This window comes from Carcharhinus amblyrhynchos, chromosome 3, assembly GCF_965287045.1.
Source record: "Carcharhinus amblyrhynchos chromosome 3, sCarAmb.v2.hapA, whole genome shotgun sequence".
NCBI classification, from domain to species: Eukaryota; Metazoa; Chordata; class Chondrichthyes; order Carcharhiniformes; family Carcharhinidae; genus Carcharhinus; species Carcharhinus amblyrhynchos.
In genome coordinates this window covers 102,637,609-102,658,121 of record NC_137326.1, presented here as the reverse complement: position 1 = coordinate 102,658,121, position 20,513 = coordinate 102,637,609, and the positions used below count along the sequence as shown (strand labels likewise).

General features: G+C 43.0%; 1 protein-coding gene across 2 annotated transcripts in view; it reads right to left on the bottom strand.

Annotated features, from left to right (window-relative positions):
• LOC145340980 (uncharacterized) overlaps positions 1-20,513 on the bottom strand; it is a 315,943-nt gene that overhangs the window by 151,776 nt on the left and 143,654 nt on the right. For both annotated transcript variants that reach the window (XM_080185613.1, XM_080185614.1), the window contains exons 8-9: positions 9,517-9,640; positions 8,289-8,388 (exon numbers count right to left, since the gene is read on the bottom strand). In XM_080185613.1, the coding sequence (XP_080041739.1) occupies positions 8,289-8,388; positions 9,517-9,640 (224 nt within the window). The remainder of the gene's footprint in view (positions 1-8,288; positions 8,389-9,516; positions 9,641-20,513) is intronic.

Here is a 20,513-nt window from a genome sequence, read left to right as displayed (position 1 = left end):
CACGATCACTTTTATTTCACAACTTTGTTGGCAAGCCTATTATGTGGCACTTTATAAAATGTCTTTTGGAAGTTCATGTCTGCCACATTGACTGCATTGCCCTCATCAATCCTCTGTGTTACCACATCAAAAAGCTCAGTTCAGTCAGTTATTTTTACCCTACTTGCTCACAGAAAGTAGATGAGCAGACAAAATCAGCTGGGAAACGTAACCAACAGTGGCCTGACTCCATTCTCCAATGTTGTCAGCATGGTCTGACTGCAATTTTATCCAAGACGAGGGGACATAGCCTAAAGATCAGAGTCAGGCTGATCGGGAGTGAAGTTTGAAAACCCTTCTACCTTCAAAGGTTGTTGCAAGTTTGGAATTCTCTGTAACTGATGCTTTGTCAATTGAGAGTTTTAAATCTGAGATGAATAGATTGATCATGGTTGTGGTGGGGTGGGGGGGTGGTTGGTTGGAAAGGATAGTAAGTTGGTTAATGCTCACCTCATCTTGTTCTGCATTTAAGCCATGTTTCATTTTCTCTGTACAGAACGGCAAAGGCATTCACATTAAATTTCAATCTGCGCCACTTTAATGGTTTTTCAAATGGACAAGTTAATCAGTGTGTTAAAATAGAGCAGGAAGGAAAGGTGAACAGACTAACCAATGTGCTAAAAATAGCATATTGAACAAATTAAACCCCCAGGACATTTAAATGGAATTTTACAAGGTTCTGCATCTTAGGCTTCCAAATTGGATAAAGCTGTGTAGATTAATGGAAAATCGCCCTCTGGATTGAAAATTGCCTTGGCAACAGCCAGCTGAAGATGATGATAAATGGATGGTGCTTTGATTGTGGGCCTGCTCTCTGTTAAGACCTGTTCTGGATCTTTAAAACAAATGTAATTCTCACAATCATATGGATAAGGTACCATTCAATACAAATACCATTTTGTGACAGTGATGATGTGCAACATTGAAAAAAGTGCCGACAAATTTAGAAAATGAGCTCAGAAATAGCAGATGGCCTATAACATTGATAAATAGATAGTAATCAGATTACTTACAAGAAAGGAAGACAAGCTATAATATGGTAACCTGTCAGAACCAATTCAAAGTGCTTCGCTCACAATGAATTCCTTGGAAGTTCATGTTATTATGCAGGAATACACTGCAAAATTTTTATATATAGCACAATCCCATAAACTATACAACAGGAGGCTAGTTGACTTATTTTTGTTGGCACTGGAGAAGAAAGGGATATTTGCTAACTCATCAGGAGAACAGCCTGATTTTTACAAAGTGCCATGAGTTTGTTAGCATCCGACGAAACAATCAAAAACTTGCATTAAAGGTCTTGATTTAAATTAATTTACTGACTCAGTGGTGAGAGATTGATCGACTGAACTAAGATGCACAATCTCCATGTAATCTTCCAGACAGAATGTTTGGATTTGGATTTTAACTCCGGATGTCTTTTGGACAAATGGATGAAAATTCACCCATTGTTCCAAAAATGAGGCAAGGCAATTTAACCCCCAAAGCTTCATTTCTACTACATTGGTTGACATTCCATCCATCCTAGATGAGATGTGGCAGAAAATTGCGTGGCTCAGAGACTGCCTGCCGACACAAGGTAGAACGGTGCAATCAGATTCCCGCACCATCTCATTATAATTTTACATCAGGAAAGGGGGAATGGTCAGACCAGGGGAAGCCAAAGCATTTCTTGTAAAGTAGGAAGTATATCTGTCCTTCCTCGCCGCAGCTTACCTTTATGGGTCAAGCCACCAAAATCCTGCCCCTGCAAACACTCCCCTTGCACGCTCCCCTAGCCCCCAACCCCCCTTACCCCTCAACCCCCCCCACACCTCTCCACTTCCCTACCCCTCCAACCCCCACTAATTTTAAACAGGATTTTGGACAGATGACGAAATCGTCCACCCAAAGCTGACAGTACATTTTAAAATACGCAGTATCTAATGCTATCATCAGGCCTCAGATGAATTGGCAACATACAGTCAGAAGTATAGGAAGGTTTTAGAGAGGGTGCTGAAAAAGATGACAAGAATGGTTCTAGGAATGGAGGGATTTCAGTTACAAGAGTAGATTGGAGAGGTTTGGGTTATTAGGAACGTAGAGAGGAAATTTCATACTTGTGTTCAAAATCACAAGGGGCCTGAATAGAGCAGATAGAAAGAAATTGTTCCCATTAGTGGAAGGATTGAGACTTCACCAATTTAAGGTGAATGTCAAAACATAAGGGAACAGATGCTCCATACCAATATTGGACAACTTATAGGCTATCAATTGTTGGGAAGTGTTCTCTCATCTTATACAATTGCCACTTCCATTAAGGAGTGAGCACTTCTCATAGCCACTGTCTGAAGCATTAACCTTTGGGGGAACATCATAGATTCATCGAATGCAGAAGGAGCAGAGAGATCTGGGGATATATACAGAAAAAGGCCATCTGGTCCATCGAGTTTGCATTGACTTTCCAATACAGCATCTTACCCACGCCCGCCCCTGCAACCTCATGTATCTACCCCACTAACCTACACATCTTGAGACACTAAAGGGCAATTTAGCATGGCCAATCCATCCAATAAATGGTGGCACAGCAGTCATGTCACTGACTGATAGACTAATGTTTTGGAGACACTGATCCGAATCTGACCACAGCAACTGATGAAATTTAAATTCAATTAATTAATAAAAGTGGAATTGATGGCTCGTTTCAATGATGGCACTATCATCAACTGCTGTAAAAAAAAAACCCCATCTGATTTACTGATGACTTTAAGGAGGGAAATTGGTCATATCTGAAATGTCCTAGCAAGCTCCTTTGTTGTACAACCATTTCAGAAAGGACTGCAGTCATTCAAGAAGGTAGCTCACCACCACCTTCTCAATGGCAATTAGAGAAGGTCCACAAATGCAGTCCCTGCTCAAAATATTCACAACTATTTTTAAAGAATATTAAAAATCTGAGAGAATTTTATCAAATTACATTTGAGAAGCAAGGTGTCACAAACTGCACCTTTGATACAATGCAACTCCAAAATAATTCCTCACTTGCTCGAAAGGATAGCAGGACTAGAGGACACAGCCTCAAGATAAGGGGGGGGGGACAGTTTAGATCAGAGTTGAGGAGGAACTTCTTCACTCAAAGGGTGGTGAATCTCTAGAATTCTCTGCCTGTTGAAGTGGCGGAGGCTACCTCGCTGAATATATTTAAGTCACGGGTAGATAGATTTCTGATAGACAAGGGAATTAAGGGTTATGGGGAGAAAGCGGGAAAGTGGAACTGATCCACTTCAGATCAGCCATGATTTTATTGAGTGGCGGGGCAGGCTCGAAGGGCTAGATGGCCTACTCCTGCTCCTATTTCTTATGTTCTTATGTTTTCTATTCACTCCCTCCAGTTGAATGGTCCCTGTCCCTTGGTGCTGTGATTTTTTTTTATTCATCCTGTTCTCGTCGACAGAGGCTCTAAGAACCTCAATCCTGTTGGAGAATTACAAGGAATGAGGCTCCTCCAAGGCTATCTTCTGGATCCCTTTCCCTGCTTCACTTGCAGTCACACCCTCCTGTGCCTGATGATGGAGCAAATCTGACATACTTAATCTAAGAGTTGTGACCACCTCCTGGAAGAACAAGTGTCTGGGTAAGTGATGCAATACGCAGTTGAAGCTTGCCGATGTGCTTCCTGCGGATCACACTGGTGTCCACCAGATTCCACATTCTAAAGCTGAAATTCATCATATTCCCTAATAAAATTTATACAACCAATTAGGGGCAGGATTTTATGGCCTTGCTCAAGTGAGAATGGAAAGTCCCGCCTGAGGTCAATGGACATTTCTGCTGTCTGCCCCTTGCACGCTCCCATTCCATGGCAGGCAAGGCAGTAGAATTCCGGCGCTGGTGTTTGTAACTGTTAGTGGGGCCTGAAATGAAATGTCAACAATAAACTACAGAGCCTTTCCAGCAGACAGAGAGCAGGGTAACTAATGTGACATTAGTGTGATTTGAAACTGACGTAATATGAAATTGTTCAAAGGTCTTCCAGCAGGCAGAGAGAACACTCGCCACATGAGCCCCAACCCAGCAGCAACCCCAACCTGAGGACATCCAGCCCGAGCACCCCCCCAAGCCCTTGAAGGCTTCCCACCCAAACTTACACCATGGCAGTGGCTGAGCTGCCCTTTTACACCCTGGAGATTAGTGCTGAGCAATACTCAGATCCTTGCTTATCCTCGCACCTATTATGCATAGTCCACACTTTAAGGAATCGGTAGTGATTTGTGCTTGCGCGACTTCCCACATGGGAAAATTCCAGAAGGGGCGATTGCATGTCAGACCCACTAATGAGACTGAAATCAAATCAATTTCATGATAATTAGCCTCGTGATGTTTCTGGGTGAGATCAAGTTTGCACCAATGGAAAGGGACTGGGAAGCACGCAATTTTCCCAAATTAGCTCAATCTGCACCAGGCATAACACGGTTAGAAAATCTCGGTCTCTGGGTGGGATTTTACAGCCTCTATCATCCCGAAACCGTAAAATCACACCCGAGGTCAATAGACCTTCCCATGCTCCGCCCCTCACCTGCTGCGATTCCCATGCCGGGCAGGACAGTAAAATTCCAGCCTATATGTCTGGATCCAGAGTCAACTCCCAATGCTTCGAATTACAAAATTCATAGATGTTTGGTGTGATTTTTTAGCCTGAATGTATTCTTGAGAGATTAGAAAATTAATCTGCACTCTAGACAAATGAAGCGCCCAAACATGTTAAATAAATGTTGATGCACAGTTGAAAGAAAGCCTCTGAAAGAATCGTTATCCTGCTTTCTATCCCACCGAGTCTCTCCTTCCTACTTAAATTAAACCATACATCATATTGTATTGGTATCTCTGGAATTATTGAGAAACTAGCATCATGCAGTTGGAACCGTAATCATCAAGAATGTATCAGTTGTTTTGATTTATGTGCAAATGATTTCAAGTTGATAAGAAATTCCAAATTTCTATTAACAGAGTAATCTGTGGATTAAATTAAAATGTCAATTGATTTATAGACCCCACGGGTTGGACTTTACAGCCTTGCTTGGGCGAGATCATAAAATCCCACCCGAGATCAACAGAGATTTCCGTTTTTGGAGTTCTAACCTACAATCCTCAAAGCAAAAGCGTAGGCCTGCTTGTTTAGAAGAATACGTCCAGTATTGTTTGCCCGATATTCTCCACATTAGAATTTTACCAGTATTGCTCTGTCAAATAATCTTAACAAGAAAGTAAATGCATGTGCACAGTATTGTATATCCAATAAAATCTGATATAGATTATTCGGGTATTTTTATAGTCCCTTGACAACACAATTTCAGTAAGGAAATTATAGGACTGAATTACAGCCAACTGTTCTTGAACTGCAAGAGAACCAGCTAACATTTCACAAAGCTGTTCGCTTCCTTAAGTAAGAAGTCTCACAACGCCAGGTTAAAGTCCAATGGCTTTATTTGGTAGCAAAGCCACGAGCTTTCGGAGCGCTTGCTGCCCCTTCATCAGGTGAGTGGGAGTTCTATTCACAAACAGAGCACATAAAGACACAAACTCAATTTACAAAATAATGATTAGAATGCGAGTCTTTACAGGTAATCAAGTCTTAAAGGTACAGACAATGTGAGTGGAGAGAGCGTTAAGATGCAGAACACTCCTCAATGCCACCTCAATCATTTGGCATACTTAAGCAAAGGACAGAAGACTGTTCCATAAACCAGCATACACTGTGTGACTTCAATACTGCATTTCAACGTGAGGCAAGGCAACTGCATTTACATTTTCAGCAACTTTCTTACTCAAAGGGGGCCCCAAATAATTTATTGAGCCAAATAAGGTATTTTCTTGGGCTGGTGGCTGAAGGGGGTGGGGTGGGGGGGGGAGGCGGTGAAATGGGGAAGGGCTGTAAAATTCAAGGCCGAACACAGATCAAGCCATATTTCACTCTCATTTAATTCTGTCAGAAATCCTGGCTATTCAATGGTGAATCCACAAGACATCTCCAGAAAAGAAAAAGTAGCTTCTATGATGGTGACAATTTCTGCCTTCCATTTCAGAGTCTGGACCACTAAGTCCAGTAAAGACAATGGGGATAATTTTTACAGACAAGGCCAGAGACACTTGGATGCATCCACAGAGATCCTGCCATCATCCAGTTCATTTATGGTTTCAACTGGGCAGGTTGGGAGGTGAGTAGACAACCCTCTTGGAGCTGTTGGGCTAGTTATTTATACATTCTATTAGTTAGGTGAGTACTGTTTTAACCAAGGGTTCTGGCTTTAACCAGTGAACGTATTTCCTGAGCTGTCACCAGGACCTATCAGGTGAGCACATAGTGGGGAGTGCTCCATCAATGGAGCTGACAGGCCAGGAAGCCTTCGATCAATGAAACTGAAGAGTTCCAGCCACGGCCAGGCAGTAGCAGACGGCAGCTTTCTTTCTCCCTGCTTGACAGGTAACTGCTAAGTTGTTGGTCATCACTTCACCTGACACACTTCCCTCACCTTGAATTGCAACTTCCATCTGTCAGCCATTACCACAACATGGGAGCAGATTGTGCTGGTTTACCTTTCACCTCTGATAAGGAGCAAGGGGAGCAGCAACATTAACATCACCAGCTGCATTCTCCTCAGCCACGTTTCCCTCTTCAAGGCTGAAGGGATGGACACAGAGATCAACCTCCAAATAGGCAAGATCTCCAATGCAGGGTGCACAGATAGAGAGAGGATCAGCTCATCTTGATATGTGTGAGCTCCAGTCCCTCAGCTTTCAGAGCAAATCACTACAATCTCCTGATCAAGTCCTTCTTTCCATTATGCATTGCCAGTGGGTGTCAAGTTGGCTGTCATTGGAAAGTCTTCATCTCTTTACCTCTCTATATTATTATGCATGCACAAGAGGTGCATTCTGCAAGGAGAGCAAGCAGAGATGTGAGTGCTGGAAATGGATGGCATGGAGAGGAGGGAGGGTGACTGCAAGGCATGGGTGTGAGAGAGCGATGGGATGAGAGGAAGGAGGAATGGGAGTGTAGTTGTTCATGTGGGTAGACTGAATGTGAGGTACCAGGGAAAGGAGCTGCAAGGTATGTTACCCTGAGGAGTACTGTGCAAGAGGATGCTGGGACAGTCAGAGTGTAAGGCTTACTCCTGAAAGCGTTGTGCACCTCACCTTTTGAGTTTCTGGATCCTCTTGGTACACTGTCTCCCTGATGGAAGAACCACGCTTCTGTTGCTGATTTTCTTGGCCTTTTCCATCCATGCCTGCTTAGTTGGAGAGGCTGTCCGTTTCCTCCTGTCCTTGAGAGAGATCACCCCACTGCAGTCCCTCAGACCCAGCAGCACAACCTGCAGCTGAGAGTGAGACACCTCAGGAACAGCCTTCCCAGGTCTCCTCTCCATTCCTGTGGTTGCTGCAGCCTCAAAGTTCTGTGCTCTGCTAAGCTTTTGTGAATTGTGTCTGGACCCCTTTAACCAGAAATCTTTCCTTTGACAGGTCGGCAACAGATGTTGATCAGGAAATCTGGGTTCCTGACCCACAAATGGTCCCTTGGTTTGGCAGGGCTAAGTATTGAAAATTATATCCAATGTGTTGTTGTGAACTTGATTATTATGCACGGCATGATGGCACAGTGGTTAGCACTGCTGCCTCACAGTGCCAGGGACTTGGGTTTGATTCATGGCTTCGGGTCACTGTCTATGTGGAGTTTGCACATCTTCCCCATATCTGCATGGGTTTCGTCTGAGTCCTCTGGTGTCCTCCCACAGTCCAAAGATGTGCGGCTTAGGTGGACTGACCGTTCTAAATTGTCACCTAGTGTTAGGAGGATGAGCTAGGGTAAATGTACGGGGTTATGGGGATAGGGCCTGGGTGGGATTGTGTTCAGGGCAGACTCGATGGGCTGAATGGCCTCCTTCTGCACTGTAGAATGCTATGATTCTATGATATGATATGATTCTATGTTTGAAACCCTAAAACTCCTAATATTACTGTTAACATCTGAGTTCAGTGATTCAGTGACAGATGAAGAAATGATGAAGGACGACTTATTACAGTAATGTAACAGCTGGCTACTTTTGTTTCTGCTAATGAAATTATAGGCAATGAAATCACTCTTTCAAATCTATGCAATCATATTTGTTCATTAGTTTGTCCCAAGTGCTGAAAAATGAACAATTTTTCCATTTTTGAGCCAGGATGCAAATACAATTCAGGATTATAAATGTATGGTAGAAATAACTTACCAAGTGCAACAGTACCCATCAGGAAGGGTGTTCCAATGCTGGAGAAATCGTTGATTATTTCCTGATGGACTTCGGAGCCTACAACAAAGGTCACAACTACCTGTAAAGGAGAACACAGAATTGTGCAAATGGATTAAGAAACATGGTACAATGGGCTGAACCTTCCAGCCCTGTCAAAGCAGATTTGGGATTGGAGCTGAGGATATTCCGGGGTGGGGGGGGGGCAGTGAAATAGTGAATAGCCATGTTGGGATAGCTACCTGAACCATTTCCATCACCAGGACACTTTCCCAGGTGCAGAGTGGGAAGTGGATTGGTTGCCTTCTCCACGAAGGCAGACAGCAAACTGACATTATCAAGGCCCCATGACGGGTGGCTTTGTGATCTTACTGGCATTTTTACAGCAGAGCAACTACCTGCCTATTGTGTGTGTGTGTGTGTGTGTGTGTGTGTGTTGGGGGGGGGGGGTGGGGAGTGGTGGTGGTGGTGGTGCGTGTGGGGGGTGTCATCAGACTCCTTGTACAAAAAGGGAGCTGCATTCATAACAGGTTGAAATTTGTGCTGAGATCAATCTACTTCTTTTGTATTCATTCATGGGACGTGGGCGTCACTCGCTGGAGGGCGTTCATTGCCCATCCCTAGCTGCCTGAGAGTTAACCACATTGTTGTGGCTCTGGAGACCAGTTAAGGACGGCAGATTTCCTTCCCTGAAGGGCATTAGTGAATCAGATGGGATTTTACAACAATCAACAATTGTTTCATGGTCATCAGTAGCTTCTTAATTCCAGATATATTTTCTTGAATTCAAATTCCACCATCTGTCGTGATGGGATTCGAACCCTGGTCCCCAGAACATTAGCTGAGTTTCTGGTTTAATCATATGGTGATAATGCCCCTAGGTAATTGCCTCCCATGTAGAACCTACTCTTGTTAATTCGGGGTAGGTAGAAGCAGGCTGTTGTCAGTAATTGGTGGGTGAGGAATGAGAAGCTAGAGATATCTGATCATATGCCAGAAATTTAATGTCAACACATTTTCACCTGAGCAGAAGAATTACAAAACCCACCTGGGGGATATGTGTCAGAGGAATTACCAGGTTGAGTCTGATATCTGTTTACTTTTGTCTTTCGCACATAGGAATTGAAGAAAAGAATTCATTTACAAACAAACATTTTAAAAAATGCATTCTGTTCGTGTTTAGACCAAAGTTGCAGAATATTATACTCACAGTGATGATTAACAGAGTTCCTTTTGCGAGTGTCAAAATAGAAGTGATTGGCTGGATAATAACTTGAGCCAGAATAATTGCCAAAGACAAGACCCACGTGAAGAATGGAATGACATAGACATGCCTATGATTAAAATAAAAAGCTTTTATATAATATTAGAACAAAGAAAAGTACAGCACTGGAACAGGCCCTTCAGCCCATTAAGCTCATGCTGATCACGATGCCCTAACTAACCTAAAAAATCTGCCCTCACTCAGACCATATCCCTTTATTCCTTCCCTATTCATGTACCCATCCAGATGCCTCGCAAGTGTTACTAATCTGCCTGCTTTCAATTCTTCATTGTAGTGTCAAACAGAGTTATCTCAGGCTGAGGTACTCCAACATTCAATGTTGGCATGATCTTTAATTGAAATAAATGACCTGGATTTAGAGAATTGAATACAAAGTGGTAAGATTAGCACAGCATATTGATTTAGCTGGGGATGGCAGGCAGTGGAATTGGAAAGGGCAGATAGAATATTACAAAATGAGGAGGGGGTGGGGAGAGCTGTGTCAGACCGGGATGGAACCTACCGAACAAATGTCAAAAATGCTGTACAGTTAAAAACTGCAAAATGTTTTGGAAACCTATGCTTCTCGGTTCCCATCTCTCCCCAGACAGAAATCGCCTCAGAGCCAAGCACCTGTCCAATGTTAAGCGAGCAGTACAATAACAGACAAAACTCAATGCAGACAAGCACAAGGTGCTAACCATAAAAAAGGAAATATAAGCAGCATGCAAATTCTTCAGATAATAATGACCTAGGTAATTGGTGAAGCTGAAAAACATGTGTTTTATCCAATCCATAACAAAGCAACAATCAATGCCAACACTATGCTGAAAGACATGACCAAAACAATAGAACAGAAACCATAGGAAGTAAAGGTCAAGCAGCAACTTTAATACTGTGCCTGGTGCTGGTTGCTAAGAAACGAGAGAGTTTCTACTGCTGGAGGCAGTGCAGAGAAAACCTGTAAGATTGATTTGAGTGTTTTGGTCTGAGTTATGGAGAAAGACTGCACGGACTTGGGCTTTTCCCTCTGGAAAGAAGACACTCGAGAGGTGATCTTTAAAGATATAGGATAGTTACAGATGTAGGAAAAGTCCAGAGGATTAGTTTTAATTGTGGGTGCAGAATGAAAGGACACATATTCAAATGTATAAAAGGTCATTTTAGGACTGATAGCAAATCTGCTTTTTCACATAAACAGTATTTAGGTATGGCATAAACTTGCAGTTAGGATACGGGGAGGGGGGCAAAAGTCAGGGGATAATGAAAAAACAAATGGATATTAAATGCTGTATCATTAACATTGCTACATGGATGAATCAAGATGGATCAAATAGACTTCCTCAGCTGCAATTAATGACTGAATTCCGCCAACAATTTTACATCTCACAATCTTGCATCTTACAAACTCTGACAGAATTATAAAGCCATTGTGCTTTCATCATTTGTCACGTTTTTCACAAAGATTATTGAATAAGACCCTAAGACATAGGAGCCCATTCAGCCTATCGAGTATGCTCTGCCATTCAATGAGATCATGACTGATCTGATATGATAATGATATGAAAATCAAACATAACAGAATAGTTACAGCAGGACTAGGAACTCTGGTCTGAATTGTTGTAAAGGTAGGGAAGTTCTCTGTCTTTGTGAAAATGTCTGCGGAGACTGGACTCCAGGATTCAGGCTCCAAACACAATGGGCAAGATTTTACCGCCTTGCTCGAGCAAGATTGGAAAATCCCACCCGAGGTCAAGGACATTTCCACTGTCCGCCCTTGCCTGCTCTGAATCTGTGGAGGATGGGATAATAGAATTCTGGCGAGAATCTCAGCATCTACAGTGGGGGTGGGGGTGGTTCACAAAGGAAACTACATGTTAAAGTGCAGCTGCTTCAAACAGCTATGATTTTCTCTGGAATGTTCAAAACACGACTAATGCAATTTTGACTTGGTAACAGAAGGTCTACACTCACTAGAATCCATTGGACAGGTAGGAAGCCCTTTTGAAGATGTAAGTAACCATTTGGGATATGACCCCCAGGTCACCTTTGGGGAGGTACAGTGCCCTTCAGAATTGTTCAAAACAATCATAAATGTGCATAAAAAGTACTTAAATCATTGAAACTGTCAAGTTCAATGGAGATGTCAACTTAGTCAAAAATGCCATGAAGAGAGCTCTCATAAGAAGCTGCCAAGATGCTAAGGCATTTTAAACTCCTGCACTTTAAATAATTGAAATAAAATTCTGCTTGCAGTGTTAAAAACAAAATGCTTGCTATTTCACTCTTTCTTTTTCATTTGATATGATTTGATTTATTATTGTCACATATAGTGAAAAGTATTGTATCTTGTGTGCTATGCAGACAAAACATACTGTTCATAGAGAAGGAAACAAGAGAGTGCAGAATGTAGTGTTACAGTCATATCTAGAGTGTCGAGAAAGATCAACTTAATGCAAGGGAAGTCCATTCAAAAGTCTGACAGCAGCAGGGAAGATGCTGTTCTTGAGTCAGTTGGTATGTGACCTCAGACTTTTGTAGCTTTTTCCCGACGGAAGAAGGTAGAAGAAAGAATGCCTGGGGTGCATGTGGTCCTTAATTATGCTGGCTGCTTTGCCGAGGCAGCAGGAAGTATAGACAGCGTCAATGGATGTCTTTTGACATAAATCTGAGTGTTGTCATTGCAGGATTAGTGCTGCATGACTGATTTCACAACCTTTCATTATCACAGTGGGGTGCTAATCATGCAGTTTGATTGCAACCGTGTGAAATATCAATCTCTTTGAAGTGGGTTTTATGAATTCCAATACTGGTTTCCAGAAGGAATTACAGGAAGTTATGAGTAGTGAATTTTTTTTATATCAATTAGGGTGTTGATTTTTAGAAAGAAAAATTTGGAAATTGTGGGCAGAAGTTAAATTCCTCAATGCAGCAGAAGGTTGCACTAAATCTCACTGCAGTCCACCTTCAATACCCAGAGCAAGCAGACCTAACAGGTGGAAGCTGTACATTTAAATTCTTAAACACAAGTCCTTAAAAAGGTTAAGAACTGCAGTGATCAGAAATTTTCATTTAAATCACAGTCCTATCTCTGGAAATAGTCTAGCCATGAATATGAGATTATAAAAAGCCTGATATGTAATTTACACTTCACAAAAAATACACCAATTATTCCGTGAGCCCATTTACACAATGCATTTTGATGATCCTCCCTGATACCTCATTCCACAATTTTATTCTTCTTGGGCAAAAAAGGTTTCACGATTTCCTGCCTTATTCCCAACTATCTAAATTTTAATGCCAGTAGTTGATGCTTTGCAGCAGTTTTATTTTGTTTTGCCAATTAATCGCAACAAGTTTTCATCACATACACAAATTCAGAAGAATGATCCCATTACATACACTCATAAAATTATGCAATACTCTTCAGCTCCAGGCAAGTCCAAAAAATAGTCATTTCAAATGCTTATGCCAAAGTTGACTCACAGCAGGGCAGACTTTTACCGCCCCGCCCACCACAGGAATTGGAATGGATAAAGGGTAGACCGTGGAAAGATCTGATGATCTTGATGGGATTTTATGGTTTTAGGATGAGTGGGGCCATAAAATCTCACACCATATGTCAGTGCAATTTGTTTTTAAAGTAAAATCTAAAATGGCTATCATCACTACAATTTTTTTAAATCACAGAATCCCTACAGTGCAGAAGGAGGCCATTTGGCCCATCGAGTTTTGTACCACTAACAATCCTACCCAGGCCCTATCCCTGTAACTCCACGTATTCACCCTGCATTGAGGACCAATTTACCATGGCCAATCAACATAACCCACACATCTTCGGAGTGTGGGAGGAAATCAGAGTACCCAAACGAAACTCATGCAGACATGGAGAGAATGCGCAAACATAGGGTGGCATGGTGGCACAATGGTTAGCACTGTTGCCTCAGAGCACCAGGGACCTAGATTCAGTTCCAGCCTTGGGTCACTGACTGCGTGGAGTTTGCACATTATCCACATATCTGCGTGAGTTTCCTCCGGGTGCTCAGGTTTCCTCCCACATTCCAAGGATGTGTGGGTTAGGTTGATTGGCCATGCTAAATTGCCTCTTAGCGTCAAGGGGATTAGCAGGGCAAATATATGGGGCGACAGGGGTACGGCCTGGTGGGATTGTTGTCAGTCCTTGTTCGATAGGCTGAATGGCCCCCTTCTGCATTGTCAGGATTTTATGATTCTATGATTCCACACAGTTACCCAAGGCTGGAAATGTACACAGGTCACTGATGCTATGAGGCAGCAGTGCTAACCCCTGTACCATCATGCCGTCCCTGTAGAATATAGCAGTCTTAACACTGTTTAATTGCTTTCTAAATTCAACATTTAAAATTGCAAATCTGGTCACAATTTAATAATTTACAGAAAGAATGTAATTTTGATAGGACCCCTTAACTATGCAAAATACAACAAATACAATGAACAATTTTGAAATACAGTTACAGATGTTGGGCTGGCAAATGGAATCCAAGAATTTGTTTTTATTAGTTGGCAGGACATGAGCATCACTGACAGGGCAGCATTTATTGCCCTTCTCTAATTGCCCTGGAGGGTTGAGAGTCAACCACATTGCTGTGGCTCTGCAGTCACATGTAGGCCAGACCAGGTAAGGACGGCAGAATTCCTTCCCTAAAGGAAATTAATGAACCAGATGGGTTTTTCCAACAATCGACAATGATTTCATGGTCATCAGTAGATTCTTAATTCTAAATATTTTTTACTGAATTCAAATACTTTTCACTGTACACTAATAGATGTGACAATAGTAAACCAAATCAAATCACTTCCACTATCAGCTTCAAGAAGACAACCATCTTCCCGGGAAGGAGAAAAGCCAGGCAGCGTGCCTTAATGACTATCATCCGGTGGCTTTGACATCAATCATTATGAAGTGCTTCGAAAGGCTAGTCAATACATGAATCAGTTCTGGCCTCCACTATTGCCTGGATCCACTACATTTCACCTACCTCTGCAACAGGTCCACAGCAGATGTCATTTCCCTGGCCCTGCATTCAACCCTAGAACATCTAGGTAACAAAGACACCTATATCAGACTCCTATTTATCAACTGCAGCTCAGCTTTCAACACCATTATTCCTATGAAACTCATCTCCAACCTCTGGCCTAAGGCTTGGCTCCTCCCTCTGCGACAGGATCCTGAATTTCCTAATGCACAGACCACAATCAGTAAGGATAGGCGCCATAAAAAGCATTCTTTCTGGTTGTATCACCGCTTGGTATAACTCCTCCATGATCATCCTCATCACCAGTGCCCCACAAGGCTGTGTCCTCAGGCCCCTTACTATGCTGCTTATACACCTATGACTGTGCGGCCAAATTCCCCATCAACTCGCTTTTCAAGTTTTGCTGATGACACGACTGTTGTGGGTTGGATCTCAAACAATGATGAGACAGAATTCAGGAAAGAGATAGAGAACTTGCTGAACTGGTGCAATGACAATAATCTCTCTGTCCGTGTCAACAAAGCAAAGGATATAGTCATCAACTTCAAGAAGCAGAGTGGAGGATATGCCCCTGTCTACATCAATGGGGACAAAGTAGGAATAGTCGAGAGCTTCAAAGTCTTAGATCACCAATAAGCTGCCCTGGTCCCTCCATGCTGACACTATAGTTAAGAAAGCCCACCAATGCCTGTACTTTCTCAGAAGACGAAGGAAATTTGATATGTCCACGACAACTCTCACCAACATTTGCAGATGCACCATAAAAAGCATTCTTTCTGGTTGTATCACAGCTTGGTATGACTCCTGCTCTGTCCAAGACTGCAAGAAACTACAAAGGGTTGTGAATGAAGCCCAGTCCATCACTCAAGCCAGCCTCCCACCCACTGACGCTGTCTACACTCCCGTTGCTTCAGAAAAGCAGCTGGCATAACTAAGGATCCCGTGCACCCTGGACATACTCTCTTCTGCCTTCTTCTGTCAGGGCAAAAGACACAAAAGTCTGAGGATACATACCATCCGACTCAAGTACAACTTCTTCCCTGCTATCATCAGACTTTTGAATGGACCTACCTGGCACTGAGTTGACCTTTCTGAATACCCTAGCTATGACTACATCACTACATTCTGCACTCTGTCCTTTCCTTCTCTATGAACAGTATGCTTTGTCTTTACAGTGCGTAAAAAATGATATTTTTCAGTGTATATATGTGATTATAATAAATCAAATCTGCTGTGACAGGATTTGAACCTCCCTGCCCAGATTCGCTGAGTTTGTGGATTAATAGTCTAGCAATAACACCACGAGGCCATCACCTCCCCTTTAAGGCAACCCGTCACCATTTCTTTTCAAAATTGGTTAATCGTTGAGTTTTAGTGGAATCTTTTTTATCTCACTGCCTTTCAAAATTCTGCAAAGCTGGGTGAAATCTAAGATGAATGTCAGCAACATATCAATTTTATTGTGGATGCAGCAACTTTCACACTATTCAGTCATTCAAATTTTATGCACCTAACTTTATACCAGCAAAATCCTTTTTCCTCCTACTTGAACCATAACTGAAAACTACATGGCCACTCAGGAAGCATTCACTTTTATTATTACATCTGCATGCATGCATCAAACCTTGGATTACATATACCTTGTGGAGTGCAGCAATGTTGAAATCACAGGGCCTGATTTTACCATTGCGTTGTGCCCATTTTCAGACACGGTAAAGTCAGGTGAGAGGTCATTAACGTGATCCGTGCAAATTGCCACTTTACCGAAACCCAGGAATGGCAGCAATTCGATTGGCGTCCAAAACGGGCACAACGGCCATTTAAAGGCACTTGCGTGCATCTAAATTGAATTAATGAACTGGCCGCCACCTTTATCAGCATTTCCCCCTTTACAACCACATTTCCCAATCCAGAACCGTGCAGTAATGGACCTGCTAAATAAAAGTCTGGTGTTCCAGCTGCTGAAGAGCGCATTCAGAGCTTCCAATGGCTCTCTGACTCAGATCAGTGGTGGTGGTGGTGGGTGGACAGGGGTGGGGGTGGGGGAGGTAGTGAGCCCATGTTGTTGTCTGCTGGTGGGGGAGGAGAAGGCAGGTCAGATGCATCTCTGATCGGGGGGCGTGGAGGGGGAGCTGAACATTTTCTGGTGGGGAGGGAGAAGGAGGCGGGAAGGAGGGGTGAGTGAGGCTAGATCGTTGTCGGGGGTGGGGGGGGAGAGGGGGGAGGGGGAGGGAAACGGGTCACATGTATCTCAGGTGCTGGGGGGGCGCAGATGAATCTCTGCTGGGGGTGCAGAAGGGGCAGAGGGGTTTGCTACTACTCTGCGGGTGATCGGTGGTGGGGGTGGGGGGGGAAGGAGACAGGGGTGGCTATTAGTCTGGGTGGTGGGGGCGGGTGGATAAGGGGGACAGTGATGTGTGTGGGTAGTGGGTGGGTGGATAAGGGGGACAGTGATGTGTGTGGGTGGTGGGGTGGGTGGATAAGGGGGACAGTGATGTGTGTGGGTGGTGGGGCAGGTGGATAAGGGGGACAGTGATGTGTGTGGGTGGTGGGGCGGGTGGATAAGGGGGACAGTGATGTGTGTGGGTGGTGGGGCGGGTGGATAAGGGGGACAGTGATGTGTGTGGGTGGTGGGGCGGGTGGATAAGGGGGACAGTGATGTGTGTGGGTGGTGGGGCGGGTGGATAAGGGGGACAGTGATGTGTGTGGGTGGTGGGGCGGGTGGATAAGGGGGACAGTGATGTGTGTGGGTGGTGGGGCGGGTGGATAAGGGGGACAGTGATGTGTGTGGGTGGTGGGGTGGGTGGATAAGGGGGACAGTGATGTGTGTGGGTGGTGGGGCGGGTGGATAAGGGGGACAGTGATGTGTGTGGGTGGTGGGGCGGGTGGATAAGGGGGACAGTGATGTGTGTGGGTGGTGGGGCGGGTGGATAAGGGGGACAGTGATGTGTGTGGGTGGTGGGGCGGGTGGATAAGGGGGACAGTGATGTGTGTGGGTGGTGGGGCGGGTGGATAAGGGGGACAGTGATGTGTGTGGGTGGTGGGGCGGGTGGATAAGGGGGACAGTGATGTGTGTGGGTGGTGGGGCGGGTGGATAAGGGGGACAGTGATGTGTGTGGGTGGTGGGGTGGGTGGATAAGGGGGACAGTGATGTGTGTGGGTGGTGGGGCGGGTGGTTAAGGGGGACAGTGATGTGTGTGTGCAGTGGGGTGTGAATGAGGGACAGTGATGTGTATGGGTACGAGAGGGTGGATAAGGGGGACAGTGATGTGGGGTGTGAATGAGGGGGACAGTGATGTGTGTGTGCACCATCGCTCCTGCTTTTCACTCCCAGGTTACTTTCTCCTCTTTCAGCAGCTCGGGAGTGACCTGACATGGGTGCGCTTTTTCAAATTTTTTTCCAAAAGCACATGCACCGTTCAGAGCTCCAATCGTTTCAGCCGCGCTAAGCTCCGTCCACAGCGTGAATGGGACCGGAGATGGCTGAGTGCACATGGAAGCAGCTGAAAGCAGATTTCCAGGTCGGATCTGCATTACACCCAGATTCAGCACTTAGAATGAAAATGGTAAAAGCGGGCCCAAAGAGTCTGGTGCAGTGTTAAGGACGGGGGAGGGATGGAGTTTGACAATGTCATCTTTTAGACAATAAGTTCCCAATCTCAGTAGTGACTTCAGAAGAGAACAAAGCCCAGGAATGTCCAAGCAAAAAGGAAGAAAATTCTGAAAGAAAATCATCCTGGTTTCTAAAATGCAATCAATTTCAGAAGCAGAATGGAAGGAATCCTAAAAGAAGCATACGTGACCTTATCACTGTAGTTGATTGGAGTGAAATGGAAAACTGAAGGGAGAAAGTCCTTTCAAAATACATCCATGAAAAACTCACCTTTCTGCATGAAAGAAAAGAATATTGTGTGGGTCACAAACTGGAAATGTGACCATTCTAATGTCGAAAGTAATATTTCCCCAGCAACACCATCCCCTTTGCCAGCATGCATTGAGCAATACTATACTTCTTTTGTTAATTCTCCAATAAAGTTTATACATGTTTTGAAAGCCAATTTAAAATATAATGGGAAGAATATTCCCATCCCAGGACATGGACCGTGCAGATATCCACTGACCTCGGATGGGATTTTTCATTCTTGGGGCGAGCGCGGCTGGAAAATCCCACCCAGTGTTTCACATGGCTGTAAAACAAACCATTAATTTACCAGCAAATGAAAAAGAAGAAAACAAACATTTATGCTGGCAGAATCCTGGCAAAATTTCAAGGTGCCTTTTGCCTAAATTATATTTTCAACCATTTTTATAAATTGGCCAGTTATCAAAATATTATAGTGGAATGTTAAGGTAGAAATCAACAACCCTCAAAAGCTTGTACCTATCCGGAGCTGTCAATATATTTTACTTCGGACAGCATTATAATGATTTGTCTGCAAAATCCATCTGCACCCCATTAGAACAGAATGGGTTTTTTTCATAGAGAAGAAATAGATAAATTCACAAAAGATCTGGGTCATCCTTTTTCCTGTTTAACCGTACTGTTTTTTTCCCTGAATAAATTCATGGTTTCATTGTACAATTTAAGCAAAAGAAAAAAAAGAAAAAATCAGATCCATGTAAATTCTAATTGAAATATATGATTAATGAAGTATTGTGAAATGTGGCATATGCTTCATATTATTATAGCACTGCCTCAAATACAAACCCATAATTTACATGGAACATTTTAGCTGGACCCTCAAAAGCACAATGCATTCAAATTGACTGCATTTGTGCTTTTGAAAAAGTCATTGTGCTTGCTAACCTTCAGGAGAATGAAAAACTAAGACAGCGTGACAACACAAATTTATTTTACCAATGAAGAAATAGATTCAATTTGTACTTCTGCTTGCCCTAGCAAGATTAAAAAGCTTATTGATTGTCTATTCATCTACTTCAAATTAAGTTCAATGTAGCATTTTCAACAATCTGAACTGGTCACTGAATTTGCCAATAAGGGAAATTCCTGATTTATGAGCTCGTACAATAAATTTTTTACTGAGACTATTCCAGCTTTATATGTTTCTGCTTGTCTGGTTTTACACTCAAGTCTGCTCTGGGGCAATAAGGGAATTCCTTAACAAAAAATATCATTACAGTAAATATTACAGGTGACAAAAGTACTTCAACTGAACATAACTGCCATGGTTAGTACCATCATAAATTCCTAAACTTTGCCACAATGAAATAAAGAAAGTCATTAAGCTTTCATGCTGGAACTTGAATCTTAACTTAAATTACCACAAAGGCTGACTTTAAGACACACCTATCAACACTTCTGTGTTAACATTTCCCATATAAGACCATTTTCAATAAAAATGCCAGTTCTCTATTTCAAGGAGACTAGGACAGATTGTCACAATGTCTTCGTACATTTTCATCTTTCAATCAAAATCTCAAAAACAGACTACTGGATCATCACCACAATGCTATTTGTAGGACCTTTCTGTACACAACCTGGCAGCCATACTTCCATAATTACAGTGACTATTTTATCAATCAAGCATTTTTGAACTGAAGTGATTTGGCACAATTGAAGTTGTGAAAAGTGTTATAATAAATACAAGTTCTTTGTTTTGGGAATATGACACAAATTGTATCGGCACCAACTTAGATATTTTTATTGTTGTCTTCCCATAAATGGAAATGTCTATGGTCTAACTGACTGGTAGTAATTGTGAATAACCGTGAATGCTGGATATGTATTTTTCTTAAGTTTCTTGTGGCTGCTGGTAGTACCTACCCGAAGAGATGGTAACTTATTTCAAAAGGATCTGGGCTAAGCATAATGTGATCCTGAGCTCTACAATATTTCTGTTTGAAACACCCAAGTACACTCCTTTGTAATTTTGTAACTCGAGATGCCAATCAACGCCCATTTGAGTG